This window comes from Elaeis guineensis, chromosome 12 (assembly GCF_000442705.2).
Source record: "Elaeis guineensis isolate ETL-2024a chromosome 12, EG11, whole genome shotgun sequence".
Lineage (NCBI taxonomy): Eukaryota > Viridiplantae > Streptophyta > Magnoliopsida > Arecales > Arecaceae > Elaeis > Elaeis guineensis.
The window spans coordinates 7138667-7164332 of NC_026004.2; the positions used below are offsets into that span (position 1 = coordinate 7138667).

Below are 25666 nucleotides of genomic sequence, written 5' to 3' on the forward strand. Positions count from 1 at the left end.
ATCCGAATCCGATCTGATGTCTCAGTATTTTGATCCGAATCCGACCCGTGACCTGATGGATCAATACATTCTTTATTTGTATCCGATCCGATTGAGTATTGGGTTAGCCGATCGGATATCCGTGTTGCTTAAATTAGATTTTTTAGATGAAAATAGAACCATTGAACAATAGCTCACTGCTACTTTTTAGTCTTTGAATTGAGGCTTAACCAAGCTTAAAGACTATAAGACCCATATTTCAAACAACCAGCTTACATTTAAATAATATATATATATAAGATCGGATCGGATTCAGATTGGATAACGACGGCCACTATCCGAATCCGATCTGACCCAACTCGAGATATAAATTTATCAGGTTCGGATCGAATCGGATCAAAATCTGATTAACACGTTGACCAACTCGACCCATCAAGACTGAGTCGGGACGGAACCCATCTGGGTTTGGTGTAATTGCCAAGTCTAACTACAGAGGCATCGCCAATCACATAGCCGTCATTAGCCATGTATCCCATCCTTGAGCTCTACTCTCACTTATTAGTTTTAATACCAACAACCTAATTCTCCAATGTTGCACCTTTATTGTGGGCACGTCATGGAGAAGGCAGTCACAATAGGCATCTTTGAATGTTGAAATTAATAAGCTCCTTCATGTTTATCCTCTATTTGGTACAAAGAATATATTGAAAGATGAATGGAGGATAATAGATTGATGGAGGAAAGAATAAATTTTCTATCCATCCTTTTATATGTTTAATAAAAGAAGAAGAATGGATGGATATGATTCCTCCTTTATTTGATATAAGAAAAATGAGAGAAAGAATAGATGGTATTTATATAATATTTTACTAAACTATCCTTCGATAAAAATATTATTACTATCAATTTTTTTATAATTTATTATTATATAAAAAATTATATAAATCTTTAACTTAATACAAAATTTTATAAATTAATTATTAATAAATTAATTATATAAATAACTATATAATTTATAATTTAGTTTAAATAATTAATTAAACATAGTAGATATAAATAGATTATTTAATTATAATTATATTAAAATTATATATTAATATTAAATAATAGCTAATAAAATTTAATAGTATATGATTCATAGTATATATAAAAATATATATAAATATTATGAATGAAAAAGTGAAGAAGTATTATATTTTTATAAATAAATTAATAAAAAATAATTTTATCAATTCTAAATTTCATCCTTAAATGCTTCATCCATCCTTCTAATTTGAGAGGATATAAAATGATGGATTAGGATGGATAGACAGTCCATCTTTTTTCATCCATCATTCTTATAATTTTTTAAATTAAACAGTAGATAGAGATCATCTATCTTTTCAATCTTCTCCATCTATCCTTTGATGATCCCAACCAAACACAAGATTAGCACCGCTCATTGGCTTAGTAAAAATTATTTTAATGCATCAATTCCCCTTCAACATGCTAGCAGCATCACAAGCGTCACGGTGAGAAATTTCAAATTTGGTTGTATTTAAAATTGACTTAACATGTTTGTGCTACTCAAGCCCGTCTCTTACTAGAATCCACTTAAGTTTGAATTAGCAAATTAGATTAAATATGAAGAAATGCAAATGGGAATACCAGAGCATGCAAAAATCTTATAGCTTCGCTGCAAGCCATATTCTGTATTCAACAAATGTAAAACGTGTTTACAAAAATAATAATGATAATGATAATAACATAATGATGATGATGATGATTATCTGAGTTAATGAGATAAAGAAAAAGGGCCTACACAAACCTGTTCCAAATTATTAAGAAAAAATCAACCAATTCTCCTACAAATCTGGGATATGAAATACACAAGCAAGATCCAGCTTACAATCCATCATACATCATGACTATCAGTCTTGTGGGCAAATTTTGGAAAGATACTACATGATTGCCCACCAAGGATTGAAGTATAATATTGTGGTAAGATTGTCTAATTACCTGACCTGAGGTTGGAGACTTTTGCAATCTTCACAACTAGGAATGCAAATGGGCTGGAGCTACCCAGTAGAAAACCCAGACAACAAAAACCAAGTACAATAGAAATTAAGGATTGCATTGGCTTTGTAATTATAATGGCATCACTAAATCCAAAAATAAATGCCCACCAAATTAAAGGTCCAAGCAAACTCCTTCAGCAATTTCAGTCTCAATAAGCTCTTCATTGTATATTAAAAAAAGAATTAATTTAAGATTGGGAGAGTGCAACAAAATGAACATCATTATAATAAAAAAAGAGAATGGATAGTCAGTCCCATGAATATTTGCTTTAACTTGCATATTTTTGTTTCTTGTAACTCCGCAAAAAGAATCACCATCTATGGCCCAATAAGTGCATGCTATCAAACTATTTCTTTTTGCAGTATGTTAGCAGTAAATGAACTCTCTGTTAGACCAAATAAGCTTAAAATATCGGGCACATGCCATCTGCAAGATTGAGCAATGAAAGAATAAGAGTATGAACGAATGCCAGGCATGAATTGCTTCAAAAAAAAAAAAAAAAGCTAATGATAAGATGTTCAACAGACAGCCAAGAGCAGAACTAACTATTTATTGATAATGGAAATCCTCCTCTATAGGAACTTCTGGGAAATCCCATCTATCTTCTTCAATTGGTTTATTGATAATGGAAATAGAAGGTGAGGGGCGTCAAGGAAACATGATAAAATAATTCAAAGAAAAATTACAATCAATTCTGGATCCAAATAGCAAAAAGAAATTCTGGATGCCTGAGAATATTCACGTAGGTCGAAGCAAAATGGATAAAATTTGCTAGATATTGATATAGTCAAAAGCAAGGAAAATACGGCACATTATAAGACAAATTCTGTACATAGATGAATTAATCAGATATTAAACAGCATGCCACAGCTGTTTCATTGGCTGCATGGTTGATCTCGTGAAGAGCTATGGCTATAAAACCATGCATCACATCAATCATAAGCGTTACCTTTTTCTTTTTTTCTATTTTTCCTTCTCCCGAATTCTTTCTATTTTTCTGGTGGGAGAGGGGAGCATGGGGATGGGATCTTTTCTGCATGGGACGTAGACTAATGAATTCAGATATAACAAGACAAACCTGCCGCATTTTCCAACCATAGGAATCAATCAGAGATCTTATGGACACCACGAGCATACAACTTTTAATGCATGTCGTGCAGTTCCTTTAAGTAAAGATATTACAACCATGCCAATCTTTTTGATTTCGGACCAGGGGAAAAGTATCCTAAGAACTATTTAAGAATTAATAGATTACTTCAATTAGCAGAAATGCTCCACTCTCCTGAATTGTAACAACCACCTAGTCATCCACCTTACTGCACTCTCACACCCCTTTCACATTGCTTCAAGTCATCTACAAATATGCACCTTAAGGTCGCTAAGCACATTTGCCTCGTGTATTTGCGACTGTTCCTTCTCTAACACTATGTTTAGTTGGGGTCATTAGAGGATGGATGGATGGAATTGGAAGGATGGATGGTCTCTATCCATCGTTTGGTTCAAAAAATTATAGGAATGATAGATAAAAAAGATGGATTGTCTATCCACTTTGGTCCATCATTTTGCATCCTTCCAAATTGAAAAGATGAAAGAAGGATGGATTTTAATATTGACAAAACTATCCCTCATTAATTTTTTTGATAAAAATATAATACTTATTTATTTTTTATTAATATTATTTATAAATATTTTTATATATACTATTAATTATATACTATTAAATTTTATTAGTCATTATTTTAATTTTAATATATAATTTATATAATTATAATTAAATAATTATATTATCTTCTATTTCTCTATTTATATTTATTATTTTTTAATTAACTATTTAAATTAAATAATAAATTAGTTATTTATTTATATAATTAATTTATTAATAATTAATTTATGAAATTATATATTTAATTAAATATTTATATAATTTGTAATATAATTATAGATTATACGTTTATAAATTATTTACTTCTTTAGTATAAATAAGTATCATAAATTAATAATAATAATATTTTTATCAAAGGATAGTTTTGTAAAGTATTATAAAAATATCATCCATCTTTTCTCTCATTCTTCCTATATCAAACAGAAAAGGGAATCATTTCCATCCATCCATTCATATTTCACCAAACATATGAGAGGATGGATTTCATCCTTTCATATTTCACCAAACATATAAGAGGATGGATGGATTTCAAACATATAAGAAGATGGATAGAAAATCCATCCATCCTTTCCTCCATCCATTCTTTCTCCTTCATTCATCTTTTCTTCAATCCATCCTTCACACTACATAGAAGGTAAGTGATCATAGTCATCTATGCTTTTAATTAGAACACCTTGTGCCAATTGCTTCACAATTGATTTGATATTGGTCATTTACACACTTAATTAGTTCAGCAATTGCACTTGTGACGTGTCAGTTGAACTTTCTCAAACTCCCTCAGGAATATCAACGCTAGTAAATGACTAAACGGTAGTTATTCTATGTGATGTCAAAAGGAGGCTAATATCTCATTTACAACAGTAAATCACAAGTGCACTCAGCCCCGCAACATGAATAACACACTGTTTGCTAATAATTTTTCGTTAACTTTTCACGAGAGAAGAGTACTTCGCCCTACTGTTTGCTAATAATTTTTTGTTAGCTCTTCCACGTCATACAGCGCAAGGCAGCGAGGGAAAGCTCATCCCCTCTTTGAGCTTTAGAAAAAAAAAAAAAAAAAAAATCACAGCATGTTTATTTAAAATATTTTTCTTGGCATAGGCAGGTGATCACATGATTCTGATGTGAGTACATCCCATCAGATTAGAGTACAAAATATCCTGCAGGATTCATAGATTTTTTTGACCGTGTCATCAATTTCAGTCTGCAGAATACTTAGCGATAAAAGAAGTAACCCGGTCTGCCGCACTGTTCACTTCTCGAAAGATATAGCAGATTGATGCCTCTGTAAACTCTTAGATGGAAGCTCAGATATCACAGAGAAGTAAATGGACTTCTAGCTATCTCGTGTCATTTCGAATCCAACTGATAACGGTCACCAAATCGCCCTCAATGTAAATTTTCTCCATCCGTAGCTCTTATTCGATGTAGATGATGCTTATCCAAACAGCCCAAAGCTCCGCACTTGAGATGGAGGGCTCAAATAGAAATAAATCTTCTGCCGTCAATAGTCTAATGTCTAGTCCTCGAATGACAAAGTCAGCACATCCTTAGCCATCCTTAATGCTGTCATCAAAATTGATGTTGACAAACCCCGAAAATAGGGGCATCTCCACCATGATCGATGCTACGATGTCCCCAACCATGAGAACCCTCTCCACCTTGCCATCCGCCACGGCAATGCCACCAAGCTCCTCATTACAACCAGTATTGATTGGGGCCTCCACAATGAGCAGAGCTAGAGCTTTCTCTATAAGACCGTCTTCAGTCGTCCATAAGGAGGACCTTTGCTTGCTTCATCATCCATGTCGCTCGACTACTATGAGGTCCACAGCCGTGAGATCTTTCTCCAACTTGCTATCCACTGTGATGAGGCCAAGGCCGATGCCATATTCGTTGTGGCAGACCATCGTGATGTCCCAATTGAGATGACATCCCCTACCATTGCTGATCTTCCCATGACCGTTGGTGCTGAGTAGAGCTTCTACAATGACAAGGCTGGAGTGCCCTCCACGAGACCATATGAGCCTATGAGGAGCATCTCACTTGTATCATTGTCCACCACTATCAATCCTAGCTAAGTTTGGGCCAAGTGGTGCTGCTACTTTCTCATCACCCCCATGTGGAGGATGAGAGACTTCTACATGGAGATCACCTTCCATTTTGAGAGCTCTATCATCCCTTTCATCTCTCATGTAATTGACTTTGACCCCAACGAGCAACATTAAAATGGTTCAATTGGCCAACTACTACCTTCTTAATGGAAAAGAACTTAAGAGCATGAAAAGCGACGCTTCACACTTGGAAAGAGAATTTACCTAAAATGGGTCACTTTTGGGAGAAATTATTGCACGCACCAGGTGCAAGTGAACACGGCAAATCCCGGAGCACATGCACGGTGGAGAGCGCGCAATTGTGAAATGCAAGGGGTTGCGTGGCGTGTTATTCACCATGGGATTTACGCGGTCCGATTGCACCAGGTGCATGCAATACGGACGCCACCTTTGGGGGGTTATTTTACTACTGTGGATACTTACGTATAGCAATATTTGAGAAAATTTTCATATATACATGCTTTTTTTGTTTGATGCATTGGTGTTCGTCGCTTTACGACTTGAAATTAGCGTAGAGAGCTTTTTATTATTGGAAATTGGAAATCTAGACCAATTCTTAATTGTAGTTTTAATGTTAGTGTTATTGTTGACTGATGAATTAAAATTAATATTAGAGAAGCTTTTGTTACCAAAAATAGGTTGACCAATTCTTCGTTATAATGTTAATTTGTTTCGCTGGTTTATCTTAAATTTTTAAGGAAGGGGTAGAGGCTTTTGGATATATTTCTTTCATCTACAAATTTAGATTTTTTAGAGAGGATTCCATGCATGCTTAATATGGCCTACTCCATAGGAATGATAATAAGTCGGATATGAGTCGAGCCGATCTATATCCATACCTATCCTGCCAAGAAAAAAAAAATCACACCTATATTCACTCCATTTCTATCTCGGATTGGGTTAGGTCAGATCGGACTTCAAGAATGGATCGGATTGGGTTGGGTATACCCAAATCAATCTCTTCTTTTCCATTCCCCAACTTCATCGTCGCCCCAACACCGCCTGCTGCCCCATCCGGCCATCCTCAAACTCTACAAAATATCATGCTTCTACCAAGATTAAACTATCAATATCTCAAGGGACCAACTCACACTGCCACAACTCGCACAACATCCCATATGCTAAACAAAAAATCCTAATTGAAAACTAAAAACCCCTTTGATCACCCCCAGGTGCTCTCCTTCTCTATAGATATCTGAAAAAAGAATGAAATGAAAAAAAAAAAGAGCAAAAAATAAAAAATAAAAGATCAATCTATATAGAAAAAAGTCTTATATTTTAATTATTTCCATCTTTCTTTTGTTTTGATTGATTTTTTCTATGTTCCATGGTATTTCCTTTGTTTTTTCGATCCCTAGGAGTCTCAGTTAGATGGAAGGCTTGGAGTGGCCAGATAGGGAAGCTTAGACATGGCTAGGATTTTTTTCGAAGCCCTAGTTGCCAGGCTACTGCAACTAGGGTTGGGGGGTGGGGTCTGTGGGGCCGCCACAGCACCACTTGGGTATCGAGATGGCTGGATCATCAGGTGGGGGTGGTGGGGTGGCAGAGGTGGTGTGGATTTTGATGTAAATGAGAGAGAGTGAGGTGGAGACCCACCGGCTACCACAACAATGTAGCGCCACTTAGGTGTTGGGGTGGTTGAGTCATCGACAGGGTGGGGTGGGGAGATGTAAACGAGGGCGAGAGAGAGAGAGAGAGAGGAGGGGGGAAGAGGATGGATTTTGATGTAAATGAGAGAGATTTAAATTTATTTAAATAAAAGATATTATTAGAGCGGACTCATGGTGGGGCATATCATTATCTGTAGACGATCTAAATCCATTTTAGATATTTTTTCTAAAATACATATCCACCTCGTCTCTTAATCGAATTACGTAAAATCTATCCATTGGGTTGGAAAAATTGCCATCCCTACTACTCGATCTAAGATTCTTTTTTCAATTTTTTTCATCTTTGACAGATAGTATAGAATTATTTTTATATTGCAACTAGTGACCCACAATGAGGTTAATTACTTACATTTTCTTTGCAAGATGCTTAAGAATTCATTTTTAAAAGTCCAACTTCTTCCTTTTCACTAGCTTGTATGTTTTTGTTTTTACAAGACTAGGTTTTTTTGGAAGAATATTTTTAACACGATATGTTATTAAATTCATGCATCTTTAATTGGTGAAATTTTGACCGGAGCTAAACAAAATATAAGGTATAATGATAGAGATGTAAAACATGATCATAAGCAGCTGGGTCAATGCCTTTTCCCCCTCTTATATTATTGCTTCTCTCTCTTTCCTTCCCTATTATGAATTTTATGGTGCTGGTTGATTCAATTAATTATTAAATATATTTTTTGGAATTTATTATACTAATGTTTAATATATATTTCTTATTTAGGTATTCATTAAATTCATTCTATTTTTTTTAATTGATTGTGCTCACATTTTTAAGTCCTAGACTTAGGCAAAAATTCATAACATCCTCCTCCTTTTTGATCCACCGTCCACCCATCCAAAGACCACCATTAATCCCCACCGAGTCTAGAAAAACAAAAATATATTTTATTAATTTAATATACCTGTAGGCAATCTTAGCCCATTTTGGACATCTCTATACCTAGCTTATTAGTGCTTAGATTTTTATGGTATATCCTAAAAATACCATGGAGTTATTTTTTTCTTAAAATGATTTAACCCTCCATAAAAAGTTCATATGGAAAATAATTATATTAGAAATATTATTTACAATTTATTTTTATCAATTTTAGTATAATTTCTTATTTGGATGACTGGAGTGAATGGTATAAGTGGCACTAATTTATGTTTGAAATATAGCAAACATATTTTGTTAATCTGTATCAGATAGTCGAAAATAAATTTACTATGGTCTTTGATCTTATGCAATATTTATTTTTTATTCAAAAAAAATTAATGTTAGTCGGCATTTTCAGTCGCTATAAATGCAATTCTTTGATGAATTTATTTTCAATAAAATTAGAAAATAAAATATTTCAGAGAGTTGAAGAAATAAAATCCTAATCAGATCACCATTATATTGAATCAAAATCATTGGATTACCATTATTGAATCACCATAAATAATGATGATATCAGTTCTTATCTTTTCAATGATAACTCTTTTTCCCATAATTTGCAGGAAAATAACATAGCCTGATCTAAGACTTATACTAAATGAATACAATTAGTTAGCCCCATAACTATAAACGTCTATCAATCCAAGGCGTCCGCTACTTTACCGACTCCTCTCATTCCTTATCCTCCTTTGACTCCTTCCACCTCCACCACCACTTATAAACCCTCAACCATCCTCGTCAAAAATGATGCCACCGTATTGTTGCTTCAATAATAGGTTACTGAAGAATGCTTCGAATGGTAGAAAATATGTTTCTTTTACGATAATAGGTTTCTGAAGAATGCTTTAGATGGTAGAAAACATATTTCTCCTAACTTATTCGTGGAGCCAACGAAATGAGCTCAAGATGGCATTCGTTATTTTTTTTAATAATGCAGAACATGCATTATACATTGCTATCTTTTAACATGCCATCTTTTTTTCGTGAGTCGGCACAAAAACATCCTGTTTAAGAGAAATTTTGATGCTTGGGCTGCAAGGCCATCCATTCGGTTGGACCGACATGCATTGCAGCTATGAAAATTGGATGAATGTAACATTTCAGCTATACAAGAGCCGAATTGATGCATTTACTATATAAAGTATCTGTAGGCCATGATAATATGTCGCATGTTGGAAAGTAGAGCATTGAGAATTCAGCTGAATTTTGATGGCTGATAATGATGCTATTAGAAAAAATATTAAATTTAATATTTGAACTGATTTTATTTATTATTTACCAAAAAACTGATTTTATTTATCTAATGGTTTTTTAAAAAATATAAATTATCTTTATCCTCCTCCAAGTTTTGGGTTATTACAGATTTCCCACCCAATGTTTGAAAAATATATATATCGTAATACTTAACTTTTGTTTCGTATATTGTATGTTACTCTTTCCTGTTCTTTTGAGAGTCAAAAAAATTAGTCAAGAATCTGTATTTTTCTAGATAATTATTTTTGTGATAATATTTAGATAAAAAAATAATTTACTCATATTCTTTTATACTATAAAAAATGACATAAAATTTTTTTATCCATATTCTTTTGTATTACTAATTTTTTGAATAATTTACTAAGAACTATCTATATTTTCTATAATACCTTTTATTATAAAAATATTATTATATATCATAGTATAATATAATATAATATAATATAATATTATTATATAATTATAGTATTATATTATTATAATATATTATAATAATATAATATATTATATTTTAATAATTTATTATTATATTATACTATAATAATCTATATTATATTATAATATACTATATTAAAATATTATATTATATTATATTATAATAATATATTATATAAATATTATTATATATAATATAATATAATATTATCATTGTAAGGTTAAGGATATATTATGAATAAATTAAAAAAAATTATTTTTTTTGCTTGATGAAAATTTAATTTAGTCATCTTTTAGATGGGTAAGATTTTTTTCATTTCATGACCATAGATAAATTTTATTTATAAAAAAATAATTTATTTATTTTAAAAAATATGTGAATATAAATAAGTTAGGCAGGGAGAAGGTTGGCCAATATAAAAAAACAGATCTACCATTAACTTCAAATCTTTGTTGTTAATTTTATATTAAACCTTGTTGCCAAAGCAACAGATTTATCTCTCTCCTCTCTCCCCCCTCCCCCCGCTGCCTTTTTGAGTAAATTTTCGTTGCAACGGTGATAGCACATCATCATTTTAATAAACCAATTAATAATCAAAAATAGATGGAATATAGATAAAATATAGAGGATAATATGGCTATTATCTATGCGAATCGATGAAATACACAAATCAATATAATGTAAAGATTTTTACTGGTTTATTATAGATTTGACGTGGTATCAATATTTTTTCCTGCCTCTCCCCCTCCCTTCTAACTCCGCTCTCTTCGACGCCGGCACCAATGTCGCCATCTCGTACTCGGAGTTCGTCTCCCATGTCCGGACCCTCGCCGCCTCCCTCCGCTCCCACCCGACCCACCTCGACGTCCTCCTACTTACTTCGCCCTCCTCTACCTTGGCGTCGTCGTTTCTCCGGCAAACCCGCTCAGCACCACCGCCGAGATCTCCCACCAGATCTGCCTCTCTGTATCTCGGCTTCACGACCTTGGCGAAGAAGGCCTCAACAAGGGGCTGGATCTTGTGGCAGCGATCGACGAGCGCCGGATAGAAGCCGGTGGCCTCGTGCTGGGAGATGCCGACGAGGCAGCGGCAGCAGGTGAAGCACCCGAACTCCATCTCCGGGCGTCCTTGGGGGCGCTCCAGTTCAGCTTGGGGAAGGCGGTGCCACCCAAGGCCGTGACCGACCGCCCCACGACCGCCTCGAGCTCCGGGAATGACGGAGCAGTGGCAGCGGAGGCCTCGCCGGTGTCGTTGTCGGAGGAGGAAGAGAAGGCAGTCTCGGAGTCGAGGAGGGAGATGGGATCGATGTGGGCGGCGTGGCGGGGGAGGGGGTCGAGGCCGAAGACGGAGATGGGAAGGAGGAAAGGGGCCCGGGTGTCGTTACTGTGGGCGGCGGGGCGAGGGAGGGGGGTCGCGACCGGAGACGGAGATGGGAAGGAGGAAGGGGGCGGGGCATCGTCAATGTGGGCGGCGGGCGAGGGAGGGGGTTGCGGCCGGAGACGGTGACGGGAAGGAGGAAAAGGGGGCAGGGCATCGTCAATGTGGGCGGCGGGGCGAGGGAGGGGATCGCGGCCGGAGACGAAGACGGGAAGGAGGGAAGAGGTGTAATGCAGGAGGTCACGGCTTTTTAAGAGGATAACGGCCGTTTTAATGTCCGTTTGCCGCAACGGATCCAGCAGGGTTATTGTAGATTCCACAAACATTGGGTCTTGGGTGGGGATCAGAAAATTTGCGAGGTTGTTGCGAAAGTTTGCAGGATTTTGCCACGGAGCTTTTTTATAATATTTTATTATAAAAATATTAATGATATCATATATTAATTTTTTGAGTTTTATTATGGTACTTCAAATATTAATTTTATTTTTTTACCTATTTTAGACAATCGGATTAAATATGGATCACTTAGATTTTAAATCCATGGACTATATATATATATATATATATATATATATATATATATATATATATATATATATATATATATAGCTAGTGCAGTAAATATTTAAAGATTAAAATTATTTTATTTCATAATTAAATTGATTTTTTTTCAAAAAATCTTCCTTTTCTTCATGAACTATGGAGGGCGGTCGCGGTGATGCAGAAAAGCCATGGGCCAGTGAGGGTCGGGGGTGCGGCGATGGCGATGGTGCAGTGAAGTCGCGAGCTGGGGTGGGGGATTGGCAGCATAGAGGAGACGTGGGCGTCGTAGGTAGGGGAAGAGAGCGGAGGAGCCACAAACCACCGAAGGGGTTGGGGGGTGGTAGTGGCTCAAAGGAGGCACCTGCCACCCAAGGGGGGTGTAGAGAATTGGAGGCGACATTGAAGGTCAAAGGGAGGGGGAACATGGAGGAGCTGTGAGTGGCATCAGTGGGGGTGGGAGGTTAGGCACGGTGAAACTAGAGGCAAAGGGAGGAAGAAGGAAGAAAAAAATAAAATATTATTTTTTAAAAAAATAATAAAATATATAAAATAATAAAATTTTACTGTGATACTTTTTTATAATATTTTATTATAAAAAAATTTAAGATACTATATATTCTTATTTTTTATATATTTTATTATTTTTTTTAAAAAATATTTTATTATTATTATTATTTCTTCTTTTTTCTTCTTCTATCCGTGGTTTTATCATGCCCAACCCCCCACCTTCCTACCCTCAGCACCATCCAAGACTCTTTCGCGCTTCCCTCTTCGGCTCTATTGCCTCCTCCACACCACCACCCAACCCCTCAAGCCTCCACTCCTTTGCGCACGCCTTCTCGGCGGCCCGTGCCTTCTTTGTGCTACCAAACCCACTCCCCCAACCCCTCTTTCAGTGGTCCGTGCCTCCTCCGCTCTTGATTCCACGCCCCCCCTCCCCCCACCCTCAACAATCACAGCTGCCCTGTGCCCACCTTCAATCCTGTGCGGCCCCTCCCCCCATGGCTTCTTTGCACCACCACAACCATCCTACCTCACACCCCTCGTGGCCCGTGCCACACCTCTCAACTCCCGCCCTTCCGCAGCTTATGGCTTTTCTACATCGCACCCGCCCTCCCCCACTGGCCCATAGAGAAAGAGAAGATTTTTTTTTAAAAAAAATTAATTTAATTATGATATAAAATAATTTTATTCTTTAAAATATTTATCGCATTGGCCATACATTGGATATCTATCGAGTTGAAATCCAAATGGTCTACATTTAACCCATCAATCAAAAATAGATAAAAATAAAAAGGTTAGAATGTCCTTAGAGCACTGTAGCAAAACCCATGTTTGCATCACGTTACTTTGCAGGGATTATTATGGAAAATAAATTGGCATGCATGTGTAGTGTGAATCTTACAAACTATTTAGCTTAGATTTTAGAAATAACCATTACTCAGGCTAATTAACTCAGAAATCCTCTAAGACATAACCTGGCAAAAAAGACCTGTTTTCACCACATTTAGTGTCAATTAGACTAGAATTGAAAATAGAAAAGGTGCGTTCTAATTATCAAATCAGTGGAAGAAAATAAGATAGGTATGCTTTAAAGAGAATACTCTGTAATATTTGTTGTGCAAGATTTAGATTTGATCCTTGCTTCGTACTGGCATATGGGTGCAAACCAGCGAAAAGTAGAGTGGTACCTTAGACATCCTTGCGTTTCTTTGATGACCAATGCTTGGATTTATAGCTGTTTGTATTACTATATTGAAATTAAGTGGCTGTTTACCTAATGTTGCTTGTACGCAAGTTGATGTCACTGGAGGTTACCTAATCATTGTTAATTGGTTTGCACTCAAAAGCTATTCTAATATATTGTTATTCTAATATAGTTATTTAAATTTTAATATTCAAACTATTTACTAAAATGAAGTTTGATGTTAAAAAAATACAATATAGACAATAGCCTGTCCAAATGCTAAGTATTTTGGCATATTACTCTGGAACTTCAAGCTCATCTTGTAATTAGTCTCAATTTTTCCGCAACTCTAATGCTAGCAGAAACTATTTGTTCATCAATTGCTTCAATTTATAGATATCATGATTAATTATATGGCAACAAGGCAATAACTTGTTAGGATTTAATATCTTGAGATTCGATCCACATTGAGTCCACAGCGACGTCCGCGACGAAAAATGGAGTCCAACGAGCCCATGATCACCTCAAACGGAGTCCGGATGAAGGAGATACGTCCGATTGAAGTTGGCACGAAATTTGAAGTAGCGGAAGACCGGCAGCGGTCGGCGGTGGGCCGGCAGTGGCGCAGCAGTGCGTAGCCCAGGCATGGCAGCATGCGGCCCGGGCATGACAGAGCACGGCCCAACGTGCAGAGCGCGGCCCAGGCTCGGGCGCACGCACGTGGGGCACGGCCTAGGCCCACGCGCACATGCGAGCGCGAGTTCAACTTGTGTATCCTGGTTCATGGTGGATCGGGCGGTGCACAGAGGAACATATGGACCGAGGGGGCATTTTTCCTCAGTTTCTCACGGTTTACCGTAGACCGATGGGCATTTCTTCAGTGTTTCTCACGGTCTACGCCTTATTTCGTGGACTGGATCACGATCGGATGGTCTCAGTTGCTGTTGGTTGTGATCCAACGGTCCAGGGGGTTTTCTGGGTGCTGTAATCCTATTCTAATTTGATTTTTTAAGTCCATAATCCTATTCTTTCACAGTTTTAAGCTTTTAAAAGGCTCTGATCTGTGAACAGAAAGGTGTGTGGTGCATGGCTTTGATCAGTGAAGAACCCAGAACAAAAGCAAGCGCCGAGAGGAGCAGGAGCAGAGGCTCCAGAGAGGCTATTGGACAGCAGATAGCAGTCACTTCAGGGGTTCAGGAGGTCCTCCTAGAAAGAGAGCTTTTGTGAGGAAAAACTTTCTGTGAGGGAGAGATTAGGTGTACGAGGGTTGAGGGTATGATCTCCTCTTATAATTTCTCTCTTTTCTCATAAGTGAAGTTTGCATACCCTGTGAAAGCGAGTCCTTTTTTGGCTGATCCACGTATTTGATTGTTTTTGTTTTATTTCTTTTTTCTTCCTACTGCAACGCGCGGTATCGAAAAGATCCTGGAAGGTGGTGTCCTGGCCAGACATCCACCAACAAATGGTATCAGAGCGAGGCGGTACCAGAACGCAGATTACAGCGATGGTGAGTAAGATTAAAAATGGAGAAGACATGATCAATCAAGTTGGAGATCAATAAGTTTGATAGAAAGAGTAATTTCTCCTTGTGGCAAGCAAGGATGAAGGATGTGCTCATTCAGCAAGGGTTGATCGATGTTCTCTTATGCAATGAGAAGCCAACCATCATAGAGATGCAGGATTGAAAATGGCTCCAGATGCAAGCGGTGAGTACCATCCGCATGTACCTAGCAGATAAGGTGATAATCCATGTGCTTGACGAGATTTTTTCGATGGTGCTGTGGTCGAAGCTTAAGGAGTTGTATATGACGAAATCTCTCACCAACATTCTTTTTCTCTGGAGGTAGTTCTACCAGTGCGGATGGCTGAGGGACAGAGCGTATAGGAGCATCTTAGCTGCTTCTAGAAGATTCTCACCGACCTCCTCAGCGTTGGCGAGAATGTTGCGGAGAAGATCAGAGTGTTGGTCTTGCTAGCGTGGCTTCCCCTTTCGTATGAGTTTTTGGTGACTGCTCTTTTAGTGAGAAAGAGCACCATCAAGATGGACGAGGTCACCATAGCGATTCTTCAGAATGAGGTTCTTAGGAGAGAGAATCTAGCTTCAAGCTCAGGTGGCGGCAGCTCAGCTTTGATGGTTTCTGGAGGAACAGGAGGCAATAGACGGAGCGACAGAAGATCGCGATGAGGATGGTCCAAGTCCAGGATGAAGGACTTAAGCAAGATCAAGTGTTACCGGTGTGACGAGTTAGGGCATCTAGCCAGAAATTGCTCTCAATTCAGGGATTGGACGATGACTACTATAGCGATGGCCAGTAGCGATTCAGAGGGAGATGTCCTAGAGATATTTGACGAGGTATCTACTTCTTCCCAACAGTAGATCTTAGATTCTACATGCATCTATCATGTATGTTGTAGAGAGGAGTAGTTTGACTCCCTGAAGAACAGTGAGGGCATTGTTTATCTGTCGAATGGATCGAGCTGTGCGGTCAGAGACATCAGGATGGTTAGCTGGAGGACACATGATAATGCAGTGAGAAGATTGGAGGAGGTCCGATACATATCTGATTTCAGGCAGAATATTATCTCGCTGAGCAAACTGGATTCGAGAGGCTACAGGATGGTAGCTGATGGAGAAATTCTGAAGGTGCTACGCGATGATAGAATTATTCTGGAGGAAAAGAAGAAGATGAGAAGACATTATTATCTGATGGGGAGCCCAGTGCGAGGTGGAGCTTCAGGAGCCAGGAGAAGTCCGGAGCGAAGTGAAGCTCCAGGTGGAGGTGGATCGGGTACGAGATGCGAGACTCGGGAGGATGAAAGGCGATATCGTAAGGTAAGATTCCTATTGTTGCGGGATGATACCCCGAGCAGATCTTAGGTCAGAAGGAGCATAGCATACGATAGAAATGGGATCGAGCGGTCTGGCTCGACTTCCATGTTTGCCCATCCATGATCAGCAGGCGATTGCCCCAGGGCATGGGGGCGAGGAGATCTAGAAACTCTCAGAGTTAGGAGGAGGTCGAATATCGAGTCGAGATGGAGATTGTTAGATTTTAATACCTTGATATTCAATCCATATTGAGCCCACAGTGAGGTTCGCGATAAAAAATGGAGTCCAATGAGCTTAAGATCACCTCAAATGGAGTTCGGATGAAGAAGATACGTCCGATTGAAGTTGGCACAAAATTCGAAGTGGCAAAGGACCAGCGACGACCGACGGTGGGCCGACTGAGCAGTGGTGGCGTGCCGCGCGCGACCCAGGCCTAGGCGCACATGTGCGGGGCGTCCCCTTGGCCCAGGCACACACGCATGGGCGCGGCCCAGGCCCACGTGCACGCATGAGCACGGGTTCAGCCCATGTATCCTGGTCCATGGTGGACCGGGCGGTGCATAGAGGGGCATGTGGATCGAGGGGGCATTTTCTCTCGGTTTCTCATGGTCTACCATAGACTGGTGCGCGTTTCTTCAGTATTTCTCATGGTCTACGCCTTATTCATGGACCGAATCGTGATCGGGTGGTCTCGGATGCTGTCGGTCGTGATCCAACGGTCCAGGGGATTTTCTGAGTGCTGTAATCCTATTCTAACTTGGTCTTTTAAGTCCCTAATCTTATTCTTTCACTGTTTTAAGCCTTTAAAAGGCTCTGATCCGTAAACAGAAAGGTGTGTGATGCGTGGCTTTGATCAGTGAAGAACTCAGAATAGAAGTAAGCGTCGAGAGGAGCAAGAGCAAAGGCTCCAGAGAGGCTGTTGAACAGTGAACAACGGTCGCTTTAGAGGTTCAGGAGGTCCTAGAAAGAGAACTTTTGTGAGGAAAAATTTTCTGTGAGGAAGAAATTGGGTGTACGAGGATTGAGAATATGATTTTCTCTTGTAATTTCTCTCTTTTCTCATAAGTGAAGTTGGCATGCTTTGTGGAGACGAGTTCTTTTTTGACTAATCCATGTATTTGATTGTTTCTGTTTTATTTTTTTTTTTTTGCTGTAACGTGTGGTATCGAAAAAATTCTGAGAGGTGGTATTCTGATCAGATATCCACCTACATAACTATCCTATGTCAAAAACAAAAAAACGAGCAAATTCATGTGCAGAAATGAGAATACAACAAACTGCCAATTAAAGAACCAGTTCCATGAAACCATTTGTATTAAAGTAGTTCTCCATTATGTATATGTTGTATGAAATTACATGGTGAGCTTTTTGTGTAGGTGAAAAAGTATTGACATTAGGATTCTTTTCAATCCTTGAGTATTCTCCCCAACAAAGAATCCCAAAATAGCTAATGTACACCCCAAAGAATATAAGAAAAATAAAAAAAAAAGAAATTATAATATACGCCAATTTTCGTGGGAGTCGGTAGATTCACGGGTAGAAAATTTTGATAAGCAAATATTTTATTTATTTTCACTATGTGGGTGAGCTTTTAAGAGGATAGGATTTAGAAAATTTAGCTATATTTTTATAAATTTTTCACTAAAAATAGTATAAAATTTTAGCTAAATTTTTATATTTACGACAAAATAATTTTAGCATCTTTTCTTGGTACTAAATTCTATTTTGAGTATAATTTTGTACCCAATTTAATACTTGAATCGGGATTAGAGGTCATGTATAATGTATAAATGTAGCTTTTTGACATATTAATAAAACTTTTAGGAAAGAAATTTTTTTACCAAATAAAAATTCTTCAATCCAGTTTGCTTTACCTTGTGTGCTCATCTTCAAAGAGTAATGAAGTGTGATCCTGATGATCTTGCTCTTCATCCTTCTTGCTGCATCAAAAGAAAAATCCATGATCCTTGTTAAAAACAGAGTTAATTGGTTAATGATTTCTATTATAAAGTTGTGAAAAATGTACTTTGCTTGACTACAAACATGTCATTGGAAATATGAAAATTTTGCCTATTGTTCCATCTTCAAGAAGCTTAGGTTGTTGCCCTGATCCCACATATGTTGGGCGGTGCTTTTGGTTAAACTCCGGCATCATTGCACAAGAAAATCATGCAAGCATCTCCTCGATAAAATCATCGAATTTGTTTTTCCTATGAAAGCAACTACGAATATTAAATTGTAATACAATCATCACTACTTTGTCGGCTAATTAAAGAGAGAATAAGGGAGGGGGAAAAAGAAAAGCATGGACACGTTTTCGCACGAGGACTGGTTGGAGTCTTTTTCATCTTTTTAGATACTTTACTAGAAGTGTTACTCTTTGAGAGTCTAGCCTATGACATCAAAAGATCCAATTTTTTTCAAAGTGAAGCATTATTTTTCTAGCTTTGCACATTTAGCTGCTTCCTTAAGCAAACATATATCTTTTAAGTAATTTAATGCCTCAAACCTTCTGCAAAGCTGCCGTCAGACATCCTTATCTAACTGCCCACTTGTTCGTGAGATTGCTCGGATTATTACCAATTTCTCCCGCTTCTCTATCCAGCGCACTTTGAGGGAGGGTAACTGTGTTGCTGATTGGCTGGTTAGAACTGATAGCACTATCTTCCTTTCTCAGTTTGATTTGCTCCACCCGGATCTGGCGTCACTTTTGGCTATCGATGCTCGTGGACTGTATCATCCCCGGCCTTCGTAATTCATTCCTCTGTTTTGTATTTTGTTTAACTTTCTGTTTTGTATTTTGTTTAACTTTCCAGTCAATGTATTTACCAAAAAAAAGCTACCATGAGACATAAATCGTATGTCTAGCTCTAGATTGATATCTAGCACAATTTGAGAACTTACCGAGTTCCTATTAGTCTTGACATGTCAACCAGTACAACTGCATTTTACCATGCAAAGGTAAATAACTGAACAGCTCTACGAAATTACAGTGCTACCTCAACTAGATTAATATCATCATGCTCCATATAGTCATGCAACCAATCACTTTTTTGAAGAGAAGAATCAATATAAATATGAAACAAAACAGATAAATCATCACTTGCTACATAGGTGTCACACCAACTTGAGAAACTGATGGTATACCTGTGGTGGGGAGCAAAGCATCATTTCTCCATCATCCAGAGCAAGTCTTTCAGGTATAGGGGGGCTTTCACGTGAGGTGAGGAAAGAAGGAACATCCCTTGCTCCTCCTCTTTTTTTTTTTTGGGTACAATGAACATACTTTAGTAATTAACCAGTGTCACCTACCAATTAACCACAGTTAGCAAGTTAGAGAGTATAAGTTAGGTTCCACGCATGTCAGGGGTGGAAACACTTATATTCCATCCCATGCGCGAAAAGGTTTGAGATTCGTGTCGTAAGGTGACGGTTCTCAATATCCCGCAGCAATCTCAAAGTCTGGACCGATCCAACCGGCACCCGGACAAAACCCCCCCCAGAATCCGCGAGCGGTGGTCGCGTCCAGGGACTGTGAGATCTCTGGTCCCCTCCCACCCCGCGCCCTACCACAGCGAAGTTCCCATTTTTGGCCTCAAATCAGACCAAAGCCTCACAAATATCGCGTAGAAAACTCGCTCATCATTTAATGATCGGATAACTCATTGCCGTGTCTCCAACCCTTCTCCTCTTTCCACAGAAATCTGATGAAGATCCACTCAAAAAAAGGCCATTTTTTGTGTTAAAACCCGGATTTTTGCGATCTGGACGGTGTCCGCTTTTGTTGCAATCTCTGAGTCTGGGAAATATTATTCGGCGTAGATTGGATTGGAAGGATGTTGAGGAGTTGCCTGCAGTCGGCGCTGAAGCTGGTGAATTCGGTGATTGGGATGGCGGGGATGGGAATGATTCTTTATTCCCTCTGGATGATGCGGGTTTGGTCCAAGCAAATTGATGGCTTCGATTCCAGTTCCACCCCTCCATGGTTTGTGTGACCTCGCCTCCCTTCCTTTTTTTCCTATTTGCCGAAAAAATTGATCTTTTAATTCCTTCGAGCGGTTAGAGGATTTTTTTTCTTTTCTTTTTTTTTTTTTTTTTTTGCTCTTTATGATTGAAAGGGGCTATTCTGGCATTTTCCCTTAATGTTTGTGTATATTTTATCTTTTTTTTTTTAGTTGATTATACTTCAGGGGATGCTTTTTTGGGCTGGATATCTTATGTAGAATTGGATGGGGGAGATGAATACTTTTTGCTTTGGAGTAATTATTATTTCGTTCCTTCATATTTAATAACTTGGAAGTCTGGGTAGTTTATTCTCGCTGTGATCTTTATCTTCCTCCTGTTTGTAGTTGTAATTTATCCTTGGTGTGACCTAATTAAAAGAGAGGGGGTGCTGTTTTTAGCAACACTATTAATGTTTTCTTGACTAAACTTGGTTTAGTACTGATGGTACTCTGGTGATATTCGTAGTCGAGTACAACCGCTTTATACGATTGCCCTTTAGTGATGTTCTTCAACTTGAGATCATATCATATCTCCTTTCACATGACAACTGTACATTCAACGGTGCATTATATGTTCATGAAAGCATGATGGCATTTCTGTTGATTAGTTTTGCTTTCTTTTAATGGATATTCATTAGCATATATAGTTTCTTTTTGAATTTTAATATTTGTAAATCATCAGATGCTTATTAGGTATTTTGTACCGTGCATTTTTAATTACATCGCTTTCCTGTATGTGAGGATGATGTCTGGATGTTATCTTTTGTTTGAAGTGCAGACATGTTGATCCTGGTTTATCAAATCTTATGCCTGAAAAGGTGGTCTTTCTCACAGTTTTTTCTTTTCAAACAATAAATAAAATTGATATTCTTATAAAACTCTACATCCTTCAGATCACTAACATGAAAATTTTAGATGATTATTTGTTTATTATTAGAAATACATGAAAATTTTAGACGATTAGAATACATTCTTCTTTTTATATTTAATCATGAGATAAATTACTGTTTTGATGCAATTGTGATTTTTTTTTTTTTCTAAACTAGTTAATTTTGACTTGCAGGTTCATTTACACATTTCTTGGCCTAGGAATCTTCTTATGCTTGATAACTTGCTCAGGTCTTATTGCTGCTGAAACTGCTAATGGCTGTTGCCTTTCATGTGTATCCTTTGCAAGAGTTTAATTTAGTCTCTTTCATTATTTCTTTCCTGTTATTATGGTAGGTTCCTTTTGGCTTCTTGAAATAGATTCATTGCTGTGATCCAGTGTCATTTCATCCTCCAATTCATCCGAACTGTTAATTCAATCGTTTCAAAATCTTAAATTAGAACTCCTGATAGTTGCCCCTCACTGCTCCTGCATTTACAGCTGATCCTGCATTTCTCACAGGACTACTTCCATTAGTGTTAATGTCAACAACCTTATCCTAAACATCACTCCAATAATCCATACAAAGGCTTAATAGGAAATTATGTATTTTTATCCATGCACATGCCTGATTGGAGCACACCAACTCCATATGCAAGGATACTCCTCAATTCCCCAGTCTCCCCATTGGTAAGGTAATTGAAAAAGTTTTTGCTGGAAAGGAGTCAATTTTTTAAAATCCATACGGTTAATCCATGCCAGTTGATGGGAGGGCACAAACTACACATGAAGAGCGAGTAACCGAAGATATTCTCTGGCTTTTATTTTTGACTATTGAAGTCAATAACAGAGGTATGGCTCTTCTCTACTTCGGCTGCTTTCACACTTTTTCCTGTTAATGTATTCCCATCCCAGTGCTTTAGGAAGGCCCTTGCAACTGCTTCATAGCCTATTTCCCACTTCCTATCTGAAAAATCTCATTCCAGATTTTCTCTTCCATCATGAAGATGTATCAACAAGTAACATAGTTAACATATTTGGAGACCTTTCAACTTTGTGTCTAATCTTCTTTCCACCCTTACTTTTGAAACCTATTCCCATCTGCTACATTTATTTGGCAGAATATTGGTCCTTCTCAGATGTGGTAGAGGATTTTGATATTTTTATTACACTGTTCCCAGCACCACAATTTTTACTGGTCTTTCCCCATTTATGAAGCGGTAGTTTATGTTTCATCTGGTCACTACCAGATGAGATCTTCTTTAATTGTCCCCATATTTATATCTATATCTATTGCTTGCTTTTTAGAGGGAATTCTATTGAATTATTTCCATTTTCTACATTTGTAAAAGGCATACTGAATTATGATAACTGTAACTGGGTAGAGTTGAAAAGGTGGAATCAGAATGAGTAAATCATTGAAAAAAATGTTCCCATCCCACGGCACAGCTGGATTCCATGTAGAAACAGAGAAGGGAATCTCTTAATGGGAACTTAATTTGAGACCAAGTAAGCTTTCAATAAACCACTTCATCAGGGTCATTAGGAAACAAAAGTTCATTATGTCCACATCTACTCCTATGATGATACCCTAAACAATTACCTGTACCTGAACATAGGTGACAGTCACTAGTATAATGTGCATCTGTCTCACATAACATGTGCATATTGCCTAGCATATCGAATGACGATTCCAAGCCAAGCAGAAATACAATCCTCTAATCTCCCCAATTTCTTTAACCTAAAAATAATATTATTTCAGTTTACTCGGTACTGTATGTTGTAAAAATTTCATTATTATTGTCCTTCTTATTTCTACAAGTATGATGTTATATTAACATAAGATGTGTTTCTTGTTTCCCTTATATGGATGCATAGTACATGGTGTTTGTGTTTTTGCTTGTTTTGTTGGAGGCGGCAATTACTGTGGATATATTTCTTAACAGAAATTGGGAAGAGGTATAAATCTCCTTCACTTTTTTGTTTTTAGCATTTTTTTCCCGTTTAGCTATCTTCTATGTTTTTTAATTGTTGTTCCAATCTCCTTGGATCCTGCATCAGGATTTCCCAGAGGATACAACGGGGAAATTTGACGAGCTTAAGGATTTTGTGAGATCAAATTTTGAGATGTGCAAATGGATAGGATTGTTGGTTGTGGCTGCACAGGCAAGTATTTCATTTAGATAGATGCATCTCCACATGACAAACATAATTGTGTTCCAGCATATAAATGCCACTGTATGAGGACTTGCATAGCTGAAGCATCAATAGCTCCTTGCTCCTTTTATTTTTCTGAAGATGCTAGTAATATTATCCTGTTATATTTCTCAATTTATGATGAGAAGTTGTTCTATGTTCCTTTTGTCAACACCAGCCACTTACAGGTGTTATTTTTGTACTGCACCCTTCAGTAGTTTATACCATGCCACTTAGTGGCCCCTATACCAGCTTTTCTTATGCACCTTCACAACAGCAGCAATCTTCTGAATCATATGTTTTTCTGAATTTCTCACTTTTGCCAATAATACCCAGGGATCCTTATTGAGTAACCCCTTGCTAGGGTGGGCCCTAACCGAGGGTCTCTTAAGGGCATCATGACTGTGGGATTGCTGTGGTGTTATGTGTGGGACTTCATTAACCTTGGGACTGCTATGTCATGTCTTTGTAGTTTTGTGCTTCTGGCTTTTGTTTTGTTTCTCTTTGCAATGGTTTAGGGCTTGATGAATGCTATAACCTCTTCATACTTAATTTGGTTTGGCTGGCTTCCCATTCCGCACAATCTTGGTATATAGGCGGCTCAACTTTGTCTGCATTTTCCTTTTTTGTTAGAACAAAAATCCTGACAAATGAAAATGAAATGCCATTTAGTAGAAATAATGACTGGCTATTTTAAATCATCACTGCCTACTTATGTGAAGTTTGTATCTTTTAACATTTTTTACACGAAGTTGGTCTAGACTGGAGGTGCTTGCTTCAATTTCACTAACATGAAAGTGTTTTGCCTTCAATTTCTAGGCATTGTCCATCTTCCTGGCCATAGTGCTTAGGGCTCTTGGGCCAGATCATGGAAGTTACTACGACAGTGATGATGATATCGTACCCGCAAGGTTACCTTTACTGAGAAACCAGGTTCACCACACTCCATACACTGCTGAACCTAATTTATCCACAAAGAAAGATTCTTGGAATGTTAGAATCCCTGAGAAGGTAAATTCGCCTGGAATATGTGGTTGTCTGCTCGCTTGATTTCTTGAACTTGTTTGCATCTCTTGTTTGATTTTTCCCCCTTCATTTGTCATGCAGGTTAACAGGTGAAATATCTAACCAGAGTGCCTCTTTCCAGAAACTATAATTTGATTATAGTTACTGGTAACCTTCATTCATATTCAGATAGGGTCTCGTGCTGTTGTATTCTACGTGTATAACATGTAAGCGAAAAATAATAATGTAAATGGCATTAGAATTGCTGCAGTATGTACAAATGTTTATTCATAACATATATTCTGACACAGCAGTAGTTGTATGAGTCTTTATTACAACTATACAGCAAGACCAGGGCATCATGCCTTGTTTTACAATTGGTACGGCAATTTGCACAAGCTATCGATTGTTGTTGCAGGAGTTACATCTGTGGTAATGCTGAGGCATGGGAACAGCCTTTGAAGCAAGCTTGCATTTCAGCAGACAGGCTTTTCATAAACTATGCTCTTTGATTACCATAATGTATGCCTTTTTTGTGGCTCGCAGCAATCATGCAGGGACTGGTGGGAATGATATTTTTGTGGAACTTTATATTGAATGATATTTTTTGTATTGATCTTGTTTACAAAATAATATGTTTTTGTGAATCCCACTGACACTGTGACGATAAATAATTCTTTAGAAGGTGAATTTAAGATTGCAACCTGACCACTTCCCCACGATGAAGAGGTGTAAATTTATATGGAATGAAAGAGATGCAGCAGTCAATCCCCACCTAGTTCCCAGTTTATGTAGATCAAACATAACGTGGCTACCTTAGATGTGGATGGTTATAACATGTTCCAAATGATAACATATAAATAAATAAATAAAAAGGGCGTAAAATAAAGAGACATCATTGCACTTCTTCAAATGAAGGGTGGACCAGGCCTGCTCAAAAATTTGCATCCATGTTAAAGAAATCCATCGGTGGATTCCTTGTGGATCACAGGCTAAAAAGAATCTCCTTGTTCATTTTTTTTTTCTTTTTTTTGGTAAGAAAAAAAATCTCTTTTGACCGTCCTAA

At 37.7% G+C, this 25666-nt stretch overlaps 2 protein-coding genes across 3 annotated transcripts; one reads left to right on the forward strand and one right to left on the reverse strand.

Annotated features, from left to right (window-relative positions):
- Window positions 1-10854: 10854 nt before the first annotated feature.
- On the reverse strand, window positions 10855-11793 carry LOC109506461 (uncharacterized). Its single transcript, XM_019854026.3, has one exon. The coding sequence runs from the start codon at window positions 11791-11793 to the stop codon at window positions 11068-11070; it is 726 nt and encodes a 241-aa protein (XP_019709585.3). The 3' UTR covers window positions 10855-11067.
- An 8254-nt stretch (window positions 11794-20047) lies between these two features.
- Window positions 20048-24977, forward strand: LOC105055507 (tetraspanin-19). 2 transcript variants are annotated; one of them, XM_010937352.4, is made up of 6 exons: window positions 20048-20512; window positions 21595-21694; window positions 23278-23358; window positions 23461-23565; window positions 24415-24606; window positions 24703-24977. In XM_010937352.4, exons 1-6 carry the CDS (start codon window positions 20364-20366, stop codon window positions 24712-24714), a joined length of 639 nt encoding a protein of 212 aa, XP_010935654.1. In that variant the 5' UTR covers window positions 20048-20363; the 3' UTR covers window positions 24715-24977. The 2 variants fall into 2 exon arrangements, with proteins under 2 accessions (XP_010935654.1, XP_073102646.1); XM_073246545.1 differs by lacking the exon at window positions 20048-20512 and adding an exon at window positions 21297-21349.
- The last annotated feature ends 689 nt before the right edge of the window (window positions 24978-25666 follow it).